Source organism: Ictidomys tridecemlineatus, chromosome 3 (assembly GCF_052094955.1).
Source record: "Ictidomys tridecemlineatus isolate mIctTri1 chromosome 3, mIctTri1.hap1, whole genome shotgun sequence".
Lineage (NCBI taxonomy): Eukaryota > Metazoa > Chordata > Mammalia > Rodentia > Sciuridae > Ictidomys > Ictidomys tridecemlineatus.
Window position 1 is genome coordinate 11,540,158 of NC_135479.1, and position 24,969 is coordinate 11,565,126.

The window sequence follows — 24,969 nt, forward strand, 5'->3', positions numbered from 1 at the left end:
ACAGAAGAGGAAACCAAGCTTCCTACGCTGACGAGGTAGCAGTGGGGACGCTGGCCCGTCTGGGCCTCCAAAGAGGTCCGCTCTCTCCATGTTCCCACTCTGCCTCCCACAGACCCAGGAAGGCTCAGCCCGGCACAGGGGCTAAAGGCGTGTTCCTTAGCGACCGAGAGGTTCAGAGCAGCTGAGCACGTGTTGGGGTGTAAAAAGGTCTGAGTAAGGGTGATTACGTGGGCTGAGGTCGGGGCCAGCAGAGGCCAGGTAACACGGTCCCCTCGACTCCTGCCTTTCCTGGGGTCAGCCCTCCGTCCTCCTGGGCCTCGGTTTCCCCATCTGGCCCAGACGGTGAGTGCGATAAAGAGGTCTCTTCCCACTAAAGGGAGGCTGTTCCTGGAGAGTCGGTCTCTGGCTTCTCTGGTTTATAGTTTCTGGTTCCATGGAAATGAGTCCAGGGCCCCCGCTCCCTATTCTCAGCCCCACTGAGGTTGACTGAATGGTGTCCTGGGGGCAGGGGGTGGAGCGGGGAGCAACAGCCTGAAGGGTACAGGCTTTTCTCGGGAGCAAGACCATGTCTTGGAACCTCACAGACGGGGTGGTGGCACGACACCGTGAATGCGGTCAATGCCACCGAACTGGACAATTCAAGACGGTTCATTTAAATGGGATATGGATTTCACCTCAATTTCTAAAGTTAAATCATGTCATTTTCACTCTTAAATTCCACAATTTCACATTTCTTTAAAAAATCAGGACCCAAATCATTCTGCCTTAAAGAAAAGGCCTTCAAATATTGGCCCTGTCTCTCCTTATTCTACCTGGATGCCACGGGCCCCAGATGTACAGACCCTGGGTGGCTCCAGAGAGTAGCTCCCGGCTGTGACGCTCCCTCCCTGCCCAGAACCTTCTCCCTACACATCCCTGTCTGTCTCCTACTCAGGCTTCAAAACTCCAACCACCAAGTGGAGGCCCATTTGCACTATTCAATATGGCAGCCCTGGCCACGTGTGGCTAACTGAGCCCTGGAAGTGTGGCTAGTGTCAGGAATTGAGTTTTCATTCATTTTAATTTAAACAGACACATGGGGTTATACTCTCCTATACTGAGCAGTGTTACTCCAGACAGATGGCTCTCGAATTTTAACCTGCATCATCATCTGAAGGACAAGCTGGTCCAGGGGCCACACTTTGACAATCACGGACCAGAGCTGGAAGTTCTAGACTTGGAGGACTCTAGACTCCTAGGGTGTAGACATGGATGTCCTCAATTGGTTTTCCAAAGTGTGATCTCTAGACCAGCTACAATGGCATCACCTAGGAGCACCACAGAAATGTAAATCCTCCACGGCCAGCCTGGTCACCCTGGGTCAGCACAGCATTTTGGCAGGATCCCCGACAGCCTGCCATTGCTTCAGGTCAGGGGCTTTGTTGATCTTTGTATCCCCAGCACTGACTCCAGGAAAGAGTAGGTGCTCAACAAATGCTTAGAAAAAGAAAGGAAGGGGAGATGGAGGTTACCCCGCTGGGAAATTAATTTCTTATTGGGTAAAATTTTCCAAAGAACAGGGCCCCAGTCTACATCCTGAATGCACAGTCACTGTCTCAAAATGCATTAGTAGCCGAGCATTGGGGCACACACCTGGAATCCTGGCTGAGGCAGGAGGATCACAAGTTTGTGGCTAGCCTTAGCAACTTGGGAGGTCCTAAGCAACTTAGTGAGACCCCGTCTCCAAATAAGGAATAAATAAATAAAAAGGAGAGGGATATACCTCAGTGGCAGAGCACCCCTGGGTTTAATCCCCAATTTAAAAAAAAAAAAAACTGTCTTCTATGGGGGAAAGAGACAAATAAGGAGGCCCTCAGAGAGGAGATCATCAGGTTGTCCCGGGCACTTATTTACAGATCTTTATCCCCACATCCCTGGTCCTCACATCTTCTAGACCACTACCCTGGAGGGTTCTGACTGCTGGCCCCCCCCCCAGGCTTTCTAACTGAGCGCTAAAGACGGCAGCCTGGCTCATGAGTGTCCCAGGTATTGAGAGGAAGGTTTAGAATCAGGTCATGCAGCCAGGTACAGTGGCACAAGGCCATGATCCCGGCAACCTGGGAGGCTGAGGCAGGAGGATTGCAAATTCAAGGCCTGTCTCGGCAATTGAGCGAGGCCCTGAACAATGTAGTGAGACTCTCTCTCCAAATAAAAAATTCAAAAGGGCCGGGGATGTGGCTTAGTGGTAAGGTGCCCCCGAGTTCAATGCCCAGCGCACCCCCCGCCCCACAAATCAGCTCAGGCAACAAACCACTCCCCGATACGCTGTATTCCTCTAGGCTATTTGCTTGCAGGAATTCAGTACATCCCCCCCACACACACACTTCTGTCCTCCCCAGCATCTCCTCAGTTATCTCCAGGAATCAGAACTCAATCCCAGCCTTTTTGAACTGGAGGGAACCCCAAAGAGCCATAGAGACACCCGAGGCCCAAGAGATAAAGTGGTCCAATCAGTGCAGGTGAGGTGAGGTCCAGCTCTCCAGACCCCTGACTCAAATCTCTGGGCCCAAGACATGACCCGGCCCGACAGTCCCTTGCCTGTGAAGTTCTCAAGGGACCGGATCCGAGGGTTGCCAGGTTGAAGCAGAAAAGTAAAAATGAATGACCAGCATCTCCTTCCCACCACCAGACGCCGGGGACAAGGAAGCTCAGGAACCAGGAGCAGCCCGTGAACTAACAGGATGTGAGTCCCCCCATCTGGGGACAGCTAGGGGCTCTTGCTCAGCAGGGAGTGGGCAGTCATGGACAGTCATGGACAGTCCTCGGTAGGGGCAGACTTGTCTCAGAAGCCCTTGGATGTAAGCACCTTCTAAAATTTTAATTTTATTTACTGTAGGGCTGGGGATCAGACCTAGCGCTTCACATATGCTAGGCAAGTGCTCTACCACTGAGCCCCGGCCCCAGCCCTTTGCATATTTTTTTTTTAATTTAGAGACAGCGTCTCACTAAGGAGCCTCGCTAAGTCGCTGAGGCTGGCTTTGAACGTGTGATCCTGCTGCCCCAGCCTTCAGAGCTGCTAGGATCACAGGTGCGCACCACTGCACCTGGCCTTGAGTTTTCCTTTAAATGGCTGTATCACGATTGCTCTAGACACTCCTCTCTTGCTGATGTGGGGATTATGTCCTGCTATTCTATAGATATAAAAAGTGCTGCAATGACCACTCATTTTACATACAGTGTCATGTACTTAATTATTTCCTTAGGTCAAATGCTCACGGGAGGAAGCAACGTATCAAAAGGCAACATATTTTTCCAGCCTTTGGTTCCTATGCCATATCGTACCCAGTATGGCCCTGCTCTCAGAGGCTGAGGTCCTTGTGGGGAACTTTCCCAGAGCAGATGGGAGCTGAGCTGGAGGCTGGAAGATGTTTAAACAGAACCTGAGCTGGAGGCAGGGTGGTGTAGCAGGGAGAGCACCAACGTTAACTGTGTGGCAAGCCTTGCTCTGTCTCATAAAACTGTGTGACCTTGGGCAAGTTACTTAACCTCTCTGAGAGTCCGTCTTCATCTAGAAATGGAGCTGTTATTACTTACCTTTCACTTGCATAAGGGTCCATTCAGTGTTTCTTGAATGAATGAAATAAATTAATGGCTAGGAGGAGGATGAAAACAGAAGACCAGGAAAGGAGAGAAGAGGAGGAGAAGAGCATCGCATACTTTTTGCAAGCTTTGTGGACTGCCTCCTGAGGCCAAAGGCTGGTCCTCTTAGGGCCTCCTGGGAGAGAAGGCTGGAAAGGCATGGTCCAGGCTGAACGGACCTTTGACCCCCATCCAGCTTGTTTCTTCCTCTCTGGGAGCTGGTGGCTGGTGAGTCCCTGTGTCCCTGTTTCACAGTGATACCCCAAGGCAGAACCCCACCCCCAGGCAGAGCCCCTTGCCCAGCCGAGCCGGCTCCCGCAGTGGGCTCCGCTGGCCCCAGCTGAGCCCTCTACCTTGATGGATCTGCCACCGTCCGGTGAAGGGACCCACGCTGCCTGCCAGTTCACACTTCTGAGCCCACGGGCCATTGTCTCCTAGAAACCAGAAAAGCAACACCCAATGGTCAGTGGCGGGGGACACTTTCACCAACTCTCCCTCCTTGGCCCTACAGCCCCGTGCACCGCAGGAGGCTGGTCAGAGAAGGACTTGTAGAAATAACCCTGAGCCCCCCGCCTTGAAGAAGTGCCTGACAAGGGCTGTCTTACTAAGCTGCCGGGGAGGGGCTCCCTGCCTCGGCCAGGCCCCCCGAGCCTCTCGCCTTACACGGCTCGCCTTGCTTATGGGCTTAGCCATCCCAGCAGCATGGGCATCAGCACCAGCCAGCAACTACTCACTGAGCATCTACGATGCACCTACTGCTTCCTGCCCAGCCTCTCGTAAGCTCCCAACATGCCAGGGAGTAGGTTCTACTAGAAGCCCAAGTGTTTGAAGCTTGGACTGTGACCATCACGCTCCCAACAGTAGATACGGATTCACACCCAGGTCTGGACTTGACCCCAAAGCAGTGCTGTTACCACTGCCCTTGTTCCAGGAAGGGACCTGAGACACACAATCCATGTATGGGCCCTTCAGAGGGGTCACTGGTTCAGCTCCATGAGGGCCACTCAGCCAAAAGATATGACCTGGCCACCAATAGCGCCTGGAGTCTATGGGACCAGGAGGCTGCTGAGCGGCACCGAGGCTGCAGAAGTTCACAAGGTCAAAGTCATTCATTGCCAATTAAGAGCAAGACCTGGGAGGCCCTGCTCGACACACACGGGGCCAGCGAGGAGCACCGTTCAGACACACCTTTGCAGGGCCCCAGCCATCGAGTGCCCAGTAGACACATGCTCACATGGAAGCCAACCACCACCATCAGGGCCCAAGTTCAAAGCGAGCCTCGGCCCCATTAAAGAGGACCATTGACCAGGCTCTGCTCTTTGTGGGGCAGCTGCAGGGCTACCCAGGGCACGCAGCCTGGCTGGCTGGCTCTCACTACTTTACCTGTAAACCAGAGGAGCGTGTTTTCCTTCGCCGTGTGGTCCACTTTGTCCTTGATCTGACCCACCAGACTGTCCATCTCCCGGAGACCCGCCCGGTACGGGCTTTGGCCCCGTGGGTTTGCCCGTGGTCCAGCCACAGCTAGGGGCACATGCATGTGGGCCAGGCCCACGTAGAGCAGGAAGGGTCTTCCGCTGGCACTGAAACAAAGGGGGACACGAGAGGTAACTGCGCCTCTGGGATCCCCCCTGACCTGGGGGACCCCCCCAAAGGGTCTGCCACGGGCTCAAGGACACATTCATCTATAACCTTCTAAGGAAAGGTGGAGCTCATCTGGTCAGCAGGTTATAAACGAGAATGTTGTAGTCACAGTCCTTCAGCGTTTACTCAGAACATACTACAGGGGACTCGTGTTGTCCAAGCTCCTCCTCCTCTCCATGCAAAGGCCCTGTGGCCTCTGGTATCGCTCAGAAATTATTTTTCCCTACCCCATCCCCAGGCAAGAGCAGCTGTAGAACCACTACCTATCCTCTTCTGTAGAGGGCCCCTGGTGGAGGCCCTTCCCACAGGACATGCCCACGGGAGAGCGTCTGTTAAGCACACAGAGAAGGGGGGCCCCTTATTCACCGGTTCCCCCAGACACTCGGCTTTCAAATCATCCCCATGTTCTCCTGAGCTCACTCTGGTCCACATCACCCCCAGCCTCAGCCGTGCCCCCAGAGCCTCTTGCATGACTGCACTTGTCCTCAGCTCTCTCTCTGACAGGCGTAAAACCCAGGACACCCGTCCCGAGACAGGGCCTCGGTCTTTCCCGTGCAGCTGACGGTTCCTCACCACGGGCCCACAGCTGGGCAGCCAATGGGGCAGCCACAGGTCTCGGGGGCTATTTGCTTTGAGTTAATGGAAATCAAGTCAAATTTAAAATCCAATGCCTGGGATGCTTCAACACAGATGACCCTTGAGGACATCCTGCTAATCCAGTCACCAAAGGACAAGTACATATGGTTCCACTCGTCCGCAGCAAAGTTAAATTCAGAGACAGAAAGTAGAACAGTGAGTGGCCCAGGAGGAGGGGGGAGGAGGAGGGGGAAGGAGGGAGACCAAGGCCCCCGGGGACCGTTGGTGTACACCCTGCAGGACATCATCTTTGATGGTGTCAGAGTTCCTGATTAACAGGTGCAGAGTGTTGGTTAGGAGAGACGAAAGTGTTCTGGAGGGAGACAGGGGTGACGGTCACCCAGCAATGGCACTCTACTTAACGCCGCAGAACTTTGCACCGAAACAGTTAAGGCAGCGATTTTCATGTTCGTGTACGTGCCACATTCAGATCTGTGACTCCCACGTAATGGCGTGCTGTGGCTCATTGTCACCCTCGGTGGTATCTCGTGGGTGGCTAGAAATCAGCTGCAGTGAGAGGATTTACCCCAAAGACACGGGCCTTCCCTCCAGGCCGGGGCCGTTTTCCGGGAGCTCACTACCACACGGTGGTGCAATGCCCGCCCCGGGCCCCACCCCGCCATCCTCCTCCACACTCCCACCTTTATCAAAGTCACATCAGCACCAAAGGTCCCACCTCCTAGTCCCATCCCTTTAGGGGTTAGGGCTCGCACATACGAACCTCGGGGGACACAGAAGTTCAAAGAGGCAGAGGAGAACGAGGGGGGGCAGAGTGGAAAGATGAAGGACCCAGGCTTGGGAGGGCTGCGGCCACATCTCGGGATTTTTTATTTCATGGCTACACAACTCTGATTATACGCAACTGACTTATTCTCCGTCACCTGTAAAATGGGGAAACCACATCCCCGACAAAGCTGCTCCGATTACTAACTGGCCCCCAGCAAGCGCTGAATGAACAGCAGCTTGTTTGTTAGTCGTTACGAAGGCAGGAAGGCAGGCCACGGCGGCGAGGGTACCTCTTTCCTGCATCCTGAGGACAGATGCGGATTCACAAAGGAGATGTCATGCAGGGTGGACACAAACGGGTCCCTGGGCTACATCTTGAGTATGGGTCTGGGCTGAATGGAAAGCAGAGTGGGAGCGACCGGGTGCTCTCAGGGAGAAAAAAAGTCGGATTATTAGTGTGCTTCCACTTCTGTCTGAAAAATGTCTCCTTCGGTCGTCCTTAATGAAGCTGCGGCACAATGTGATTGTGCCCGGCCGAGGGTTAGCGCTGCAAGAACACAGGCAGATCTGTGGGAAGGGTCATCTCTGGGGTGTGGGACTCAGGATGATGGGTTTTTTCCTGTTGGCTTATCTCTGTTTTCAGGGATCTCTAAAGGGAACAGGCTTTTTGTGTGGCCAAACAAGCAGAGTGGTGGGCAGAGAAAAATACCAAGGACAGTGCCCGGGAGGAGATTCCAGGACAGCAGGCCGGGCAGTGCCCGGAGATGTGCTGAAGATGAAGACCAGGGTCCGTCGAGCCCGAGAAAACATCTGCTGGGAAAAGCAGAACAACAGGCAAGGGGTGTCCCCTCGCTAGGAGGGTGGCCAGCTGGTGTCTGGCCAGAGACAGGCAGGCCTGGGTGAGCTGGGAGGGAGGGGCAGCTCCCCACCGCTGGCCTCTGGGGTGACCCCTCGGATCTCTAGAAGGGAGGCAGCAGCAGTCACTTGCCCCTCTACTTCTCCTTCTCCCTCTGGACCCTGGCGTTATAGCCACCTTCACAAACCCGCGCTTGGTCCAACAGTTCTCCGTGTAGAAACCTCCCGGGGTGCCCTGCAGCCTGCTGGTCAACCCCGACACTGCGGAGGGCATTTGTGACCTTCCAACACGGGTCTCTTCCCTGCCTCCCGTCCCCCTCCAGGGCTCTGCCTGTCTGCCAGCCTCCCACCCCACCTCCTCCACCTTCCTGCACCTCACCATGCCGTTCCCACCCCGGCAGCCCCCTGCCTCAGCTCCCCGAGTCGCTGGGACTACAGACTTATACCACCGTGCCCAGCTCTTCCTTTTCTGATGACACGAATCCCATCCCGAGGCTCCACCCTCATGACCTCATGTGAACCTAATTACCTTCCAAAGGTCCCACCTCCTAGTCCCATCCCCTTAGGGGTCAGGGCTTGCAGTACAAAGCTAGGTGGGGACACAGACCTACAATCTTGGACATGCGGGGACAGTGGCCACACTCTAGGTTTCCCAGAAGCCTGGGACTTCAGATATCCTAAGCCACCATTTATGCCGTCCCAATGCACTCACTCGGGTTCCACGCACAGTCCCAGACCCTCCCTGTAAAGGGCCCACGGGCTGCGTGACGCGGGAGCCCATGACATGAACTCCCTGCCTACTGTCCCATCAGAGCCTTGTCTTCAAATATCCAGAGCCAGGATCGGAGTTCAGCAATACTGAGACGAAGTGGAGACCCAGGGAAAACTCTCAAAGGCTGGGGGCATGCCTCGGTGGCAGGGTGTCTGTCTAGTATGTGGGAGGTCCTCGGTTCAGTCCCCAGTACCCCCCCCTCACACACACACCTTCAAAGGAGTCCTGGGGGGGAGGTTTCTTCCCAAGAATAAGCAGGAAGACACCCTCGAGGGGCACCTGGTGGTTCTGACAAACGGCCCCAAGTGGAAGGAAGGGCAGGTGGGGTGGGGTCCCGAAGGAGGAAGGAGCGAGGGTCTAGGGGCCTTTTCTGTGGAGGCTCAGAAACTCATGGGAGAATCAGCAGGTTAAATCCCAAAGAAACCTGCATGCCTGAGAATTAGCTTCTACACAGTGAAAAGCCAACAGGATCCATGACTTTAACTAATGAGTAAATTAGCAAAGTCTTCACTCTTCTTCACTGGATAAGGAGAACGGAGTTCATGTGTGTCTTAACTCATTCAGGTACCGTGGCCACGGCACAGCAGGCACTAAATAGCCCCTGGTCCCCAGACATAGCTCCCCCTCAGAAACCTGCGCAGTTTGAGGCTTGATGTGGTGGTGCATGCCTGTAATCCCAGCAACCCAGGAGGCTGAGGTGGGAGGATCACAAGTTCAAGGCCAGCCTCAGTAACTTAGCAATAAATAAAATAAAAAAGACTAGGGTTGAAGCTCAGTGGTAGAGCATCCCTAGGTTCAATCCCCCAGCTTCAGTTGCGGGGTGAGGAGGAAAAAAAAAAGATAGAAGAAAAAGAAAAAAAAATATCCCTGTGTTGTTAGAGATATTGCAAAAGCAAGGTTGTCCCCACCTGCCGGGAAGCATCTGCTGGCCGTGGTACATGACAGCCTAAAACCATCCAAAGTTCCAGGGACATTTGACTCTTCACGGGGGAGAAGGGACTTTGCCCTTTTTATCGTAGCAATCTGAGAAAAATCAACAGTGTTTCTCCAAAAAGTCCAGCTGAACCCTTCACGTGTGATCTTGAAGGCCCTCGGAGGCTGCTCCTGAGAGTCAGGCCTTCAGCCGTGGATTGTTTCATCAAGAGAACATGATAACTGGGTCTCCCTCGTTGCCCACTCTCTCCGCTGCTCACTCTCCCAACATGGCTGAGCAAAGGGTGGAAGATTCTTGCACATCTGAGGAACAGAGCTGATCCCTACCCACAGGGGAGTCTCTTAATTCTGCACAAGCAGATGGTCATGCGGCACTTTTTTTTTTTCTCCTTTAGGGTGAGGCCTGTGGACCTAATGGAAATGACTCCATTGACCTTGAGGAGTTTACAGTCTGGAAGGAAAGGAAAGATGAGCACACACTGGGTCACTCTTGGCTCTGACCAGGCAGAGGCTGCACACCAGCAGGCCTCGCAACCCGCAGGGTGTGCTAGAGAAACGCTGTGGTGCAGTTTTGTTTTTTGCTTTTCGTTATTTTTAATTGGTAAGTTCTAACATTTTAAGATCATGGGATTTCACATGAGAGGTAAATATCCTGTCTCTCTTGGAAATGGGAAAACCTGGCAATCCAGGCTCACATTCCCATCCATCCCACTATGCAGCTGGAGCTAGCGGGCAGCTGTTCCCTTACATGGGGTGTATGCGTGCATGTTCACCGCAGGCCCTGCCATTCCTTAAGGCCTCCCACTCAGCCTGCTTCTCTCTTTCAGGTTACCTTTTGGGCCCCATGGATGCAGAAATGTGTATCCCCGTTTGACAGGCTGAATGATGATCTCCAGAGATACCTGGGGTCTAATTCCTGGAATTTGGGAATGTTACCTGATACAGCAGGTGAGACTTAACAGGTGCAATTACGTTAAGGATCCTGAGATCAGGAGATTACCTTAGATTCTCCTGGTTGACCCTAAATGCAATCACAAGTATCTTTAAAAGAGGGAGCCAGGGAGATTTGACAACAGAAGTCAAGATCAGAATAGCGCGGCCATTAGCTAAGGAGTGCCAGCAGCCACTGGAAGCTAGAAGAGAGGAGGAAAAATTCTCCATTGGAAACTCCAGAAAGAAGCAGCCTCGCTGACATTTTGATTTTAGTCCTTTAAAGACTCATTTCCAACATCTGTCCTCCAGATCTGCAGGAGAGGAAGTTACTGTTGCTTTAACCACTAAATTGGTGGTCATTTGTTACAGCAGCAACAGGAAACTAATACACCTCACTAACTGACAAATTCAACCAATGTGCCCAGAATGGAGGAGGAGGCCCTACCCGCCTCTAGGAGGAGCCTCCAGTCTGGTAAAGAAAGACAGAATAATCCTGACTGTGGAACATGAGCAAAGCCAGACGTGAGACACTCCCAGAAACATCTAGAAACATCAGTGAGGAACTTATAACCAGGACCAGAGGTTCCAGGGGGATAGTCTTCCCGTTTTACCTACAGGAGACATGCATGCATCCTTCTTTGTTGGGCTACACCCCAAAACTGCCGTGGCCTTGGTGGGGCTGAGGTCAGGGCACACAGTGCTCGGAGGGCTGGGCAGGGACGGGCCAGCACCGGGGCGGCGGGCTCCTCACCTTGCCTGCTGGATGAACTGGGTCGCCTTCTCGGTGTACTTCCGCGCGAGGCCGCTCAGGTTCACGGGCTGTTCCACGATGTGGAGGTTCTCATAGAGAGGAAGGGCGATGTCTGGGTAGCAGTCCCTTTCAAGGTTCCTGCGTGGAGGCCACAGACAGGGAAGTCCTCATTTCCCCGACTTCAGGAGCCACAGAGGAGCCTGAAAGGCTTTACTGCAAGATTGCACCCAGAACGCTGCACAGGCTGGCTGCAAGCGACATTGCCAGTCGCCATCTGCCCCAGGTGTCACACCAACAGAGAGCACTGTCCCCCATTCCCTTGGAAAGGCTGGCCAGACTCGGGCACGCGGACACGCTTACAGCAGGGCATGTCACTGCTGCTCCCGTTTTTCAGGGAGATCCACGGAGGTCTGACCAGGGCAGCTGATTTCAATCAGAGTCCCAGAGCCAATGAGCAGCCCCCCGTCTGGCTTTCTCCACTAACTCTGTGTGGCCGGGCGACATCTGGTACTGCCCCAAGTCCATGGTCGGGAATTCCCGGGACACCAGGTGTCGGGACAGGAGGGGATATAAGAAGGGCTGGGCAATTGTAACTCTGAACCCTGTCTGAAGAATCTGGAGAAAGTTTAACAAATGAGGGGAAAGCGGGCAGAGGAGCCCAATAGATAACACCTCCCTGGAACAGCAAATTCTGCCCTGGGTCTGAGAGACTAAAATGCGTTCGCCATCGGGCTGCTCCGACGGCGAGCCTCATGGTCAGGACCTGAGGTTGTCGGTGTCTCCTTACTGAAGCGCCCCAGGAGCAGGAAAGGAGGTAACAGATGCTTTGCACAGGAATTTAGGACATACTCCAGCCCTCTGCCCCGACCCCCTCAGAGAACGAGGGGAGAAGATGAGAACCGTGGAGAAGGACGGGGCTGGGGAATGCAGCGTGAGAGGCCTAGAAGGAGCCCAGACAGGAACTTGTGAAGGATGTGAAACTCCCTGTTCTGCCTATGTGCATGCAAACCCCACTAGAGAGGCTCAGGAGGTGAGGCCAGACCCAGCACAGTTTTTTGTTTTTTTAAAGACAGAGTTATTACTGCTGGGTGTTGTCATGCTGATTCCATTTTGGGGTTGAATTTTTCAGCTGTTTGTGATCTGTTACAACTCCACCATCGTTTACATCTGGGGGGGCGTGGCGTGATGGAGATGGAACCCCAGGGTGCTCTACCACTGAGCGACGTCCCAGTCCTTTTTATTCTTTCACTTTGAGACAGGATCTCCCTAAGCGGCTGAGGCTGCGGTCCTCCTGCCTCAGCCTCCAGGGTAGCTAGGGTTCCCGAGGTGTGCCACCACACCTGGAAGGTTTCTCCATTTCTTCCAGAACCAAGCATGGAGGAGGCAGGCCCTGAACTCACAGAGAACCAGCCTGGAATCTTGATTCCACTCTCCCCCCCAGCTCTGTGAGGGCAGGGTGGACACCCGCCTCACCCCGTGGCTCTGTGGATCAGAGCTAGGCGGAGGGAATGTCCAGAATGTCATGATTCTCAACAAACAGCCGTTATTATATTAACTGTTGTTACTGATGAACCAGCTGAGACTCACATACCCCGGCGGCCCAGACACTTGTGACCTAAGAAATGACCACAGAGCGGCCCATGGACAAATGGAGCAGAGGGCGTGTGCTGACGCCTTCCCTGAGTACCGCTTAGGATCTGTTTTTCAGGGGGGTACTGGGGGTGCCCCCCCACTGAGCTACATCCCCAGCCCTTTCTATTTTTTGAGACGGGGTCTTGCTGGAGTTCTCAGTTGCTGAGGCTGGCCTCTAAGTTGAGATCTTCTTGCCTCAGCCTCCCAAGGCATGAGATTCCAGGTGTGTGCCACCGTGCCCAACTAATGACCTTTCCCTGACCATAACTGCATAGATGCTTATTGGAAAACCTTTTGGAAACAAAAGAAGAAAATGAGACCCTTTAGCTGGACAACCAGAGTGAGCCCTTGTTAACGTGTTGGCACACCTCTTTGCAGTCGCTCTTGACGATATGGAGAGAGACGTGCTGAAGATCCTTCTGATAACAGTCTCTTCCTTTTTCACCTACAGTTATATCATGAGCACTTTTTTTTTAATTGAATATGTTTTTAAAACACCATTTAGGGTCTTCATGACATTCTGATGTCAGAATTCCGGCCAACTGCTCTGGGCGGGAAGAAGCTCAAAAGGATCTCTGGGTACTTTCTCTCCCTGCCGCCCTCCCTCTCTCCTGATGTCCAGTGTCTGGGCCAGGTGAGTGGCCCAGGAGCAAAGCCAGGAGGCGGAGGAGGAGGGAGGCCCCACCTGTGTGAGACCTTGGCAGCAGAAGTCTCTCCCCACTGGAGCTAAACAATCCAAGGAACCTGGAAAATTCCATCAGAAATACTCCGTGGCTCTCCTCTTTGCATTAGAGTGCAAACAAGGCATTTCCATCTGCCCTGGACACACACTCTGACTTATTCGCTGTCTTACAGTCTCCTGTCTGCTTCTCCTGCTGACTCTGGGCTTCCCCGTATGCTGAGGCCCACAGCCAGCGCGCTGGAGAGCGTTACCTGGAGGAGCCGTTGCCCCGTGGACACGCTGGGCAAGGAGGGTGGTCGTAGCCCGGGGCATCAGTACAGCCCATATCGTGGCTGTATGGAATCCCAAAGTAGTAGTCAAAACCTGGAACAGAAGCAACCAACCCGTTAGCGCCCCGGCTCCGTGGCTCCTCTGAACGCCTGCCTTCTCACACCCAGGACAAGAATTTTAATATCCCACGGTTTAATATTGCAGTGCTCTGGAGTATGTAATTAAAAGTGGATTTGATTAATATCCTTTCGAAGTATGCAAAGAAAAATCACTTTGCGAGGTTCAGCTATAAGACTACTTTTGCAAAACACCTCGTGATTCCAGCTAACCCAGGCTGGGAGGGAACTGGACAGAAACGAACTGTCTCACATTCTTCGTGAAAGGACGGACACCTTCAGGTGAAGTATCTGGTGAAAACCTACTAAGCACCTGACACGTAAAGGGGGAAAAAATAAAATAAATCCTACCCTCAAGAGACTTTCCACCTAAAGGGGAAATAAGACGTGTAGCTTCAGCCCTGAGAGAGGCAGGTGAGTCGGAAGAGGAAGTTACTCCCCGACGCAGAGGCGGGGTTGGGACGGGGCAGGAATCTCAAACGCTTCTTGAAGGATGGGCCTGGGAGGGCCGATGGGATGAGGGCTGGGGCGGTGGTGTGCAGGGAGAGAAGGATGCGGGAGACGTGAATGGCCTGTGTGGACATTTTATTCTGACATCCTCCCCGAGAGAAGCTCAACCCTCTCTCCAAAGGACAAAACCAGTGGCCAACCAGAATGCAATCCCGGGAGTTCCTCGGCTCTCTTTGTTTCCTTAGAGGTGGACGGAGCTCCAATCTCAGGCAGCATATCATTCACCCAGGGTCTCCAACGCCAGGCCTGGAGAGCAGGGAGGGCTGGCTTCCGCTTCCTCTTCCGTCCCTCCATGGGCCTCCCACCTGCTCAGGGCACTTTTCCTACCCTCACCAAGTCACCTCCAGTTCCCACGTGCCTCACGCCTTGGTGGCTTGGCCTGGAATTCCCTGCTCTGCGTCTCTCACAGGTGAAGCTGAGTCAATCCTGCCCAGCCCAGTTCTGGGCAGTTTCCTAGGGAACCCCCAGTCCCCCGGCAAGTCCCATTCACCCCATCCTCCATTCCTTCCCTAGTCCTGGAGCAGCAGCCTGCAAACTTATCATCGGCGTGGGTGACAGGGGTCTTCCCCAGTGGCGCTGCACTCCTTGAATTTGGACGGTAGATCTTTGTTGACCCAGCAGGTGGTGTACACTGAAGGACTAGTAAATGTTAGTTGTACCAGGGAAAAGAAAACGGGAAGTTCCGTGCTGACCTGGTTTGCGCAGATTTTTTGGATGCCTCACAGGTAAACAACACAACCCTGAGATGTCACTGCATTTAATGTCAGGCTGAGCCGAGACCAGGGTCAGACAGTAAATATTTTAGGTTTTATGGACCAGATGGTCTCTGTTGTGGCTTCTCGGTTCTACTGTTTGAGCACAAAAGCCCCCGTAAACAACCCGTGCACAGACAGGACGGCTGCTTTAGGTAAAAGTTTACTTGCAAAAACAGGGAGCTTCTGGGAGTCAGCCCCTAGGTCTACTGGGACCCCTGGTCTAGACCACGGTGTCCCCTGATTGGGGGAGAAGCCTGGCTGTGTCCTGGGGCACTGACCCAAGAGACCACCAAGGACTTTGGGAAACCATTAATATCTTGGTGAATTGGTCACTGAGAGGATCCATCATTCGGCCAAGGACTTTCACAGAATCGGCTCTGACCACTTCATCTTGACCTTCCTCCCCAAGGTCAAGGGGGAGAGGTCTGAGAAGCAAAGGGCAGCAGGAAGGAGCCAGAGGCCGTGTCCCCTACAGGGACCTGCAGCCCCTGCTTCAGCAAACCCAGGGGACAATTTTGACTTCTTTCCGGAGCAGCTGTGTCGGGACCTCTCAGGTCTGATGTTCCCTGAGGTGCAAAGAGCTGGGAGACGACATGAAGATGGGTGGGTGGAAGGTAGGCACCAGGTAGCAGTGAAGGGGGCCAGGAAGGCGCTGGCAAGAGAGCTGGGGGGCTACGGGGCAGCACTGGCCCCCCAGATGCACCCGAGTGGCCTTGTGAACAAAGATGTCCTGACCTAGGCTGAATGACCCCGAGGACGGGAGGCGTGGAGCGAGCGGGCCTCTTCACCCAGACAGCCTCATTTTCTGTTTCCCCAGTAATGAATCCCCCCAGCAATTCTTACCGCGGAAGTTGGGGTGATAAGAGCCATGATGCCCAAGATGCCATTTGCCTGTGGATAAACGAGACAGAGATGTTCAGAGGGACCCCTGCAGACCCCGGGCCCCCGGAGGGGCTGACCACACACTCCGACCTCCATCGGCCCTGCCCTTCACTGAGGAGCAAAGACAGCCTGCCAACGTGCTCGAGAGCCAAGCTTGCTTTCTGGGACCAGACCCAGGGGAGCCTGCGGGGTCACAGCAAGCAACGGTGACCACAAGGCAGGAAAGCCTTAGGGAAAGCGGGAGACAGGCCACCCCCAGAGCCCAGGGCACAGCCATCTGAGCCGACGCCCTACAGACACAGCAGCTTCAGAGCCGCCCTCTGCTGCAGCCTCCCACGCTGGGGCCAGGCCAAGGCACAGGGTGGCCCAGGAAGCAGGTGCACTGTGCCACATAGTCTCAGAACTGTCCAGAGGAGCTGGACAACTTGCTCTCTCACCTTGTCAACAGCCGGCAGCGGCTGGGAAGAGGCAGCCTCCGCAGCAGCTCAGGGCGGAGACACCTACCAGGCAGCAAATGAGAAACCTCGGCGCCCGCCCGCGGCTCCCGCTCTGTAAGTGTGTTTGTTCTCGGAGGATAATTGGGCAAAGGGCAGCCGATCCTGACAATGTCGGGGCCTCCGATCTGTTCCTTCCACTCTGGACTAGCCCCCTGGGAAATGTCCCCAAGGCAAGGGGGCAAAGAAACAGATGTGATACAAAGATCTAATAGTGGTGGCCATAAAGACACAAAGGGGGGTAAGAGTCACAGCAGCCAAGGAGTATGGCTAAGGGATTTACCTAACGTGGCCTCAATGAATACTACCCAGCTATCTTTATTATGTTTTTTTTTTCCCCTAGTACTGGGGATAAAACCCAGGAGCACTCTACCACTGAGCTATTTTTTTGGGGGGTGGGGGGACAGGGTCTCATTAAATTACTGAGGCTGGCCTCGAACTTGTGATCCTCCTGCCTCAGCCTCTGAAGTCACTGCAATTACAGGTGTGCACCACTGTGTCTGGCTACCCAAGTAGCTTTTAAAGACAAATGCACAAATAAAGAGTCTGTAAGAGTTCATTATAGAACTCCCTTCTTACAATTGCTCCACAGCAGTTGGAAAAAAAAAAATCAACAAAAAACTGGGGAAAATGGGTTAAGCATTGTATGGGATGCTTGGATTAAACATTGCATGGAAATATAAAATTACATTAAAAATCTAAAAATTATTTTAAATGATAATAAATATGTAAAGTTGAATCACACGGAAATATAAAAGAACGTGGACAGGAAGGAAAATTAGGCCAAATATACAACGAGGCAAAATGATCGAGAGTGGAGGCGGAGCGTGAGACATGTAAAGGATGTCAGTATTCCTTGGCAGGTTTTTAATTTTTCCTATAATTGTACTTTAGTTCACGATTTCAACAAAAGGAAGGGCTTACGTATCCTCTCTAGGTCACGGAGAGCGCAGTGATTTGGGGGTGGGGTGGCTAAATGGCAGGCCGTCCACCTGTCGCTTACCAGGCACAGTGGGCATGGAGAAGCTGGGGGCCCCTGCAGGACATGGGCTCCCAAGGCCACAGCCCCGGCTGCAGCTCGGGCTTTTGGAGTCAGGCAGCCTGGGGACCACACCGTCCTCGGCAGTGAGGCTGAGACGGATGCATGTAACCATCTGGTAAGAACAGCCGGCCCCCAGCGGGAGCCCCACGCACCTCCCCTTGGGGTTGATGTCCTTAGCACAACTATACCTCAAGGTACGGGAGGAGGGGACTGGGAGGGAGAAGGTTGGACCTCAATTGGCCCTTCCTCCTACAACTGGGGCTTCTGGGACTTGTCCTTCTGGGACCACCAATGTCCTCCTCCAGTTGGTGGCCTGTGAAAGGACGTCGGACTCTCTAGCCCGGAGGAGGAGCTGCCATAGCCAGAGGCAGCAGGCCCTCTGCCATAGCCAGAGGCAGCAGGTAACCTCTTGCAGGTTACCCGGGAGCTCCAGGGCCCACCTCCAGGGACCCCGAAATCCCGGGGTTGATGGCACAGCCTCCTGTGCCACTCCTCGGTGGAGGAGGGAGCCAGGGATCCACTGGACCCGGGTCCTGGTGGGTAACAAGCAGCAGCAGCCTGACGTGCTGCGGGTCCGCCGGGCTGCCCTGGCCTCTGCAGGGAGACTGGCCGGGAAGCAAGACGCTGGGGGAGGTGGCCAGGCCACATGGAGCGGCCTTTTCCAGTCTGAGGCTGGTTTCTCTCGATGTCCAACAGGGGAATGATCATCTCAAAGGCCTGCTCCGGCTCTGATGCCATGAAACCCCCAGGAGGCGCAGGCAGGAGGAGGATGGCCATTTGAGAACCAGCCTCAGCCACTTGACTGTGTCTCAAAATGGAAAATAAAAAGGGCTGGGGACGCGGCTCAGGGGTTAAGCGCCCCTGGGTTCCATCCCTGGTGCCCACACAAAAAAAACAGAGAAAGACAAGAACCAGACAAGCCTCTCCCAGCCCCCAGCACATAAGAAATGCTGAGTAAGAGGCGCCTAAAAATGTCCTAAAGGAGAGGAAGCGCTTGGCCCAGGAGGCCCACACTGCCCAGGCGGCCTCCTAGCCTGCGGTCCATCCCCACTTGTCCTGCGGACAGAACCCGGCCCAAGGCCAAGGCCAAGGCCATCCCCAGAATCCTGCCCAGTTTCCCGCCTCCCCGCACCTGGAGGCCAGGTGACCAGCTGGGGCCAGTCAGACTTGGGCGCAGTTCTTCAGGCCGAGAAAGACTGGCTCTCGTGGGAACGGTGGGCAGTGAGGCTGGCACCACCTGCCCTCTGCCGTCCCCTCCCTGGGCCAAGGGGACCGAGGCTTCCAGGAGGAGGACCACAGGAGCCACACGCTAGGGGTGGCCAAGCTAACGAGGGCAGCCGCTCGCCCCCAAGTTCCTCCCAGGGGTGGAGGACAGATCCCTGCCCGTGTCACTCCACCCAGGGGACCTTCAGCCACCCTCGGCTGCAAGCAGGAAGGAGCGCGAAAGCGGCCGTGGGCAGAGCCACCGGGGCCCCGGCGACACGCGTGTCCTGTACCTATCATCGCAGTGACGTAGCCGGCCGCCCGCAGCACCTCGGCCAAGGTGGTCTCGTTGAGCGGGAGGCCCCCCGCAGAGGTGACCGCGAAGTTGTGCGTGACTCCATTGCGCAGGCCCAGGCGGCCGGTGAGCAGGGAGGCCCGGGAGGGCGAGCAGGTGGAGGCGGCGGCGTGGAAGTCCACAAACCTGCGGAGAAACCAAGGCCATCAGGATCCTGCGGCGAATCAGGTGCGGGGAAGAGGCCATCTCAACTTCAGGAGTCAAGGGCTGTGGAAAAGTTGATCACCCAGTCATGGAGCAGGGAAGGACAGGAAGCCCAGAGGGGTAAGGCCACGAGTCCCAGGTCACACAGCGAATGCCAAACTATTTAATCCAATATATTCAGTCCATCCTCTTTCTTTATAAATTCTATGTTTCAAAGTCACCTACTCACTCAACCCCAAAATCAATACTAGATGCTCTTTAAGGTCACCCCCACTTAAGAGAGGCAGGCCTGCAAATAATTTGAGTTGCCTGCTGTGCACATTCCCAGCTGAAGTGAAGCAAGGTGACCCTCAACCTTCTTAGTTCGGCTCAGGCTGTAAACAAGCATCCTGTCCTATTGAGGGCCACCGTTTCTGCATGTTTGTGCATTTTGTTGGTAATTTCATGAAGCAAAATGTCACTCACCGGCAGCACTCAGGTGCTGCCTGGTGTTCCTAAGCCTCACATGTTTCTGCCAGGTGTCTGACAGAAAATGGGCCCTTTGGGGAAGCTTTGTTCGGGAATGAGCTGTAATGCTATCACCTGTGGGTTCAATGTGAATCAAAAACGTATGCATTAGGGCTAGGGCATAGCTCAGTTGGTAGAGTGCTTGCCTACCCGCACGAGGCCCTGGGTGCAATCCCCAGCACCACAAAAGAAAAAAAAAATGTATGCATTAAATAAGGTGTCTCAAAACCCAGTTACGCCCTGATCCCCGGAGGGACCCGCGGGCAGACACACAGGCGAGCCGGGACTCGGCATTCACTAGGAGTTCACTGTGACTTGGCAGATGGCAGCCACTGCCAACAACAAGAACTGTCCAGCCCCGCTTCAGACACTGTGGAGGAACACAGAAGAGCTCTGGCCCTGCCCTGCCCTAAGGAACACGCAGCCTCGTTGGTGTAAGGGAACCTCGTCTGTTGACCCTCGGCTCCAGAAGGGCGCCGTGATCACAGGACAAGTTGCTCAAACAGGAAAAAAGATTTACTCATCAAACCAGCAAGACTCAGAAGACGGTGGACTCGCGCTGGGAAAGACCATCTTAACACGAGTCTTGAGCTTCTTGTATCTTTAGGGGTCAATGACTGATGACAGCCGATGGCTGGTCACCTGGTGACTGGCATCAGCCTGGAAGAGGGATGAGTGAAGGGCCAGTCCACCAACCCCGAGCTGCTGTACAGATGACCGACAGCCGCAGTGGCTCCGGAAGCAAAGGCATTCGGTAGCAAGGAACAACAGGAATGGGCGACGATGCCCGAGAGTCTGTAATCAGGACACCTCGAAGGGCAAGGGGCAGTGGGAAATGGGGCAGGGATGTCCAGGGGCTGAGACGGTGGAGAGAACACGGCGAAGCTTCAAGGGCTAGAGAAGGCTCCAGAGAGGAGGTGGGATGTGGACTGGCTGGTAAGAAACGGAGCTCCTAGGAACACGCGGAAACCAAAAGCACAGCATCCCCAGGGGAGGGAAGCAGGATGCTCTTATCTTTCGAAAGGAAACACTGGAAGAATAAACCAGAGGCTAATTTAAAAAAAAAAAAAATGGTTTCCCATAGATGGGCAGGAGAAATGGCCTGGGGGGCGGGGAAGGTGAGAGGACGATGCTCTGGCTGTGCTGTTGGGTAGTGGGACGGTGACACCGTATCCAGGTTTGATAGGTTAAAAATCAAAGCCAGGCGCAGTGGCGCACACCTGAGATCACAGTGGCTCGGGAGGCTGAGGCAGGAGGATCACGAGTTCAGAGCCAGCCTCAGCAACAGTGAGGCCCTCAGCAACTCAGGGAGACCCTGTCTCTAAAGAAAATACAAAATAGGGCTGGGGGTGTGGCTCAGTGGTCGAGTGCCCCTGAGTTCAATCCCCAAGGACCCACTCCCCCCCAAAAAAAGTAAAAGTAAATCACAAAGGAAAAATAAGAAGGTCCTGTAATAAACAAAACTGAAACAAATGAGTCCTACTATGTAACACATTGTTAATAAGACCACCCAGAGGGCCAGGCATGGTGGCACACGCCTGTAATCCCAGAGACTCAGGAGGCTGAGGCAGGAGAATCCCAAGTTCAAGGTCAGCCTCAGCAACTTGGCGGGACCCTGTCTCAAAATATGAAATAAAAAGGGCTGGGGATGTGGCTAGGTGGTCGAGCATCCCTGGGTACAATCTCCAGTGCCCCCCACCTCCAAAAAGACTACCAAAGGAAAGAATCATTTCAAGTGATCTCAGCACACGTCAGTCTGCATACATACATCTAAGGACATACGTTTTCAAAATTCCAAGAAAATCTTAAACCTCACTCAGTTGCTGTATCATCAGTAGAAACATTGGGATTTTAAAACTATTTCAGTGACATAGTAATGCAAATAAGCTATTTATTTATTTTAATCATTTGTGGTACAGGGGATAGAACCCAGGGCGCTTTACCACTGAGCGACATCCTCAGACCTTTTAATTTCTTATTTTGAGACAGGGTCTCACGAAGTTGCCGAGGCCAGCCTTGAACTTGGCCTCAGCCTCCAGTTAGCTGGAATCAACCTGGCGGCAATTAAGAAATTACATAAATGTTTCTAACAGGAGCCAAGATTTTTAATGTAATCAAAGGTAAAAGAAGATACCAAAAAAGGGAGAAGAAACCCTATAATGTAAAAATGTCATTTTGAACCGGTGATTTTTTTAAAAAAACATCTATTTCCTAGCTATCCATTAATACCCAGTAGCCATTAACACACCTACACACCGAACTGTTTTCAAAACCATCCCACCATAAAAATAATCCAATTTATGTGGAGAAATACTTAATGCCAGCTTTGGGGAAGGGAAACACCGGGGAGTCTGGACCTAGCAGCCAGCTCGCAGGGCTCCTGCTGGCGAAATCTGGGGCAATCTGGGAACCAGAAGAATAATGATTATAAGGGATGAGTGGATAAAAATCCGCAAGTTCATAATGACACTGAAAAGAAGTCACTTGTCCTGGTAGAGGAACACACTAACTTCCCACCCTAAAACTTCCTAATTGAAGGGAAAGAATGAAGCATTGAGGCTGACCGTCTGCAATGACCCTCGGCCATCCCTGGGTGACAGGGGGAGACCCTCCTTCACGGAAGGACAGCAGCCAGTCACAGGGAGGGACACACGCTTGGCAAGACACCGTTTTTGCAAAAATCTCCCCCATCGAATAATTGACAACTGGTGGCTGCCGGTGTTCACACTGTCACACCATGTCACCCTCGGGTCACTTATAAATTGGACAGAGCTGGCAATTACCTCCTTACAAAGTGATTAGAGTCAGAGGCACTAATCACGGGCCCCCTGACCTTGTATGTCTCCTGATGGGATGCATTAGGAAGTTTAGAAGATCAAGGGTTTCTTGCCAAAAACAATTAAACTGAATCTAATCAAAATGCTGAGCCTAATTTCCAGGTTACAGGAAATACAGGTAATAGAACAGAATAAAGGACACCACAAGGAAGTCACTGAACAAAATTGGCACCTAGGCATCTCTACAAGGCAACTGGTCTAGTCTCTTCCAAAAGTTGGCGTTGCTGGGTACGGAGGTACACGCCCGTAACCCCAGAGATGCGGGAGGCCGGAGGGTCTCGAGTTTGAGGCCAGCCTCAGCAATTTAGTGAGCTCCTGTCTCACAAGAAAATAAATAGGGCTGGGACGTGTCGTTCAGTAACGGAGTGCTTCCCTAACAGGCACAAGGCTCTCGGCTCGGTCCCCAGCACCTCTCTCCCTCCCCCCTGCCACCCTCTCTTACACACACACACACACACACACACACACACACACACACAATCTTGGGGAAAAAGGGATTGAAGGTGAGTAATATTCTATGTTAAAGAAAACTAAGAGACTAAACCAAAGAAGCACATGATACTTAACTGGATCTCACTTCAAATAAACCAACAACACATCTGGGAGATAATTAAATAAATGCTAATGTGGACTGATACGAGAGAATTATTATTAACTAGAGGATAATAATGGTATTTATTATGGGCATGTGTAAGAAGGTTCTTGTTCCTTCTTTTTTGGCATTGGGGACTGAACCCAGGGGTGCTCAACCACTAAGCTACATCCCCAGCCCTTTTAAAAATTCATTTTGAGACAGGGTCTTGCAAATTGTCCTGGCCGGCCTTGAACTTGGGATCCTCCTGTCTTGACCTCTAGAAGAGCTGGGGTCACAGGAGTGTGCCCCTGCACCCAGGCCAGGATGCCCTTATTCTTAAGCGACGCATGCTGCAGAGTTTGTAATGAAGGGCCATGGCGTCTGCCTCCTTCAAGTGACAGAGGGAAAAAAAAAAAAGATACCTAATTCGTAGAGTTTACTATAAGCAAAAACAGCAAAACGTTAACCACGGGTGACTAGGCTGGTGCTTATTTTACTATTCTTTTGGTTTTTCTTTATGTTTGAAATTTGTAACATTAAAAGGTTTTTTTCAAGTTATGGAGACCCAGAATCTAGAAGGCACGGGGCGATGACGGGGCATGCTGGGCCTGCGGGGCAGAGGGAATTGGCTGGAAACGCGGCGAGTCTCCCAAATCCTCAACACGTGTGGGAGCTTGGCAGCAAGTTGGGCCACCTCACGGGGCAGAAGGGAGCATAGGTCTGCAGGATGAGGCACAGGAGGCTGAAACCCGGCACGTACCACTCTCTCCACGGGGCTTCACCTATGCACGCTCTCTGGTCCCCAGGACCCCTGTGAGCTAAACTCCTGCGAGTCTCTAACATTCGCACACCCCTTAAAGATGCCCCAGAAAGATGCCCCAGTCTGGTTAAGGCAAGAAGGACCCCAGGACCCCCTGCCCTTCACCATGACCTTCGCATCAGCAGAGGATGACCCAGAGGGCCATGAGGTCTCCAGGCCAGCAGAGCGGATTCCTGCTTTTATGTTTTCTCTCTTTTCTTTCATTTCTTGTTTCTTTCTTTAAAAAAAAAAATACATGGAAACCTAGAGATCATAAAGCAAAGCCATTTTTAAAATCTTATAGAACAATTACTATGTGACCCAGGAATTCGACTCCTAGGAATTATCCTTAAAAGAATCAAAATTAGGTTCTCTAACAAATATTAATACACAGCAGTGCTACTTACAATAGCCAAAAGGTAAGAACACAAATGCCCGTCCATACGTGGATGGATATAAACAGATGTGATCTGTCCATACAGCGAAATATTACTCAGCAATAAAAAAAAAAGGAATGAAGTAGTGATATGTGTGACCACGTAAATGAATCTTGAAAATACTATGACGGGGGCTGGGGGTGTAGGTCAATGGTAAAGTGCTTGCCTAGTCTATGCAGGGCCTGGGTTGAAACCCCAGCACTGCGACACACACACACACACACACACACACACACACACACACACTCTCTCTCTCTCTCTCTCTCTCTCTCTCTCTCTCTCTCTCTCTCTCTCTCTCTCATGGGTGAAGGAAACCAGACATGAAATGCCATGTATTGTATAACTGTAATTATATGAAATATCCAGAATAGGTCATTCAGTGAGACAGAAAGCAGACTAGTGGGTGCTAGGAGCTGGGGGTGGGGGGAGGAAAGTGGGTGGGAGGTGACTGTGAGGATGTGGGGGTTTGTTTTGGGGTGATGAGAATGTGCTGAGGCTGAACAGAAGTGGTTATTGCACAACATGATGAAGGTATCGAAGGTCACCGAGTTGCTAATGATTTTAACAGCTTAAAGTGGCTAATTCCGTGTTATATAAGTAACATTCTGTGTAAAAACAGACTAAAAGGAAAACACCCAAAGAGAACCTCTCCCGGAGGCCCATTAAGGTCTCAGATGAAAAAGCTGCTTATTTATAACCAAGGGGGTCATTTGTCATTTCATTCATTTATTCCAAAAACCAGGGACCGAGCAGCGATAGCGAGGAGGGGTGACCCGTGCCGCACAGAAGCGGCCTCCCCCCGCCCAATCATGCTCCCTGCGGCACATCCAGACTGTAATTATTTGCTTTTATGTTTAGGGCAGAT

At 52.8% G+C, this 24,969-nt stretch overlaps 1 protein-coding gene across 16 annotated transcripts in view; it reads right to left on the reverse strand.

Moving 5' to 3' along the window:
- Arsg (arylsulfatase G) overlaps positions 1-24,969 on the reverse strand; it is a 118,353-nt gene that overhangs the window by 32,919 nt on the left and 60,465 nt on the right. For all 16 annotated transcript variants that reach the window (XM_040268534.2, XM_078041809.1, XM_021728430.3 and 13 more), the window contains 6 exons: positions 18,745-18,932; positions 15,674-15,721; positions 13,431-13,542; positions 10,866-11,003; positions 5,002-5,198; positions 3,972-4,052 (listed from right to left, as the gene is read on the reverse strand). In XM_040268534.2, coding sequence (XP_040124468.2) covers positions 3,972-4,052; positions 5,002-5,198; positions 10,866-11,003; positions 13,431-13,542; positions 15,674-15,721; positions 18,745-18,932 — 764 coding nt within the window. The remainder of the gene's footprint in view (positions 1-3,971; positions 4,053-5,001; positions 5,199-10,865; positions 11,004-13,430; positions 13,543-15,673; positions 15,722-18,744; positions 18,933-24,969) is intronic.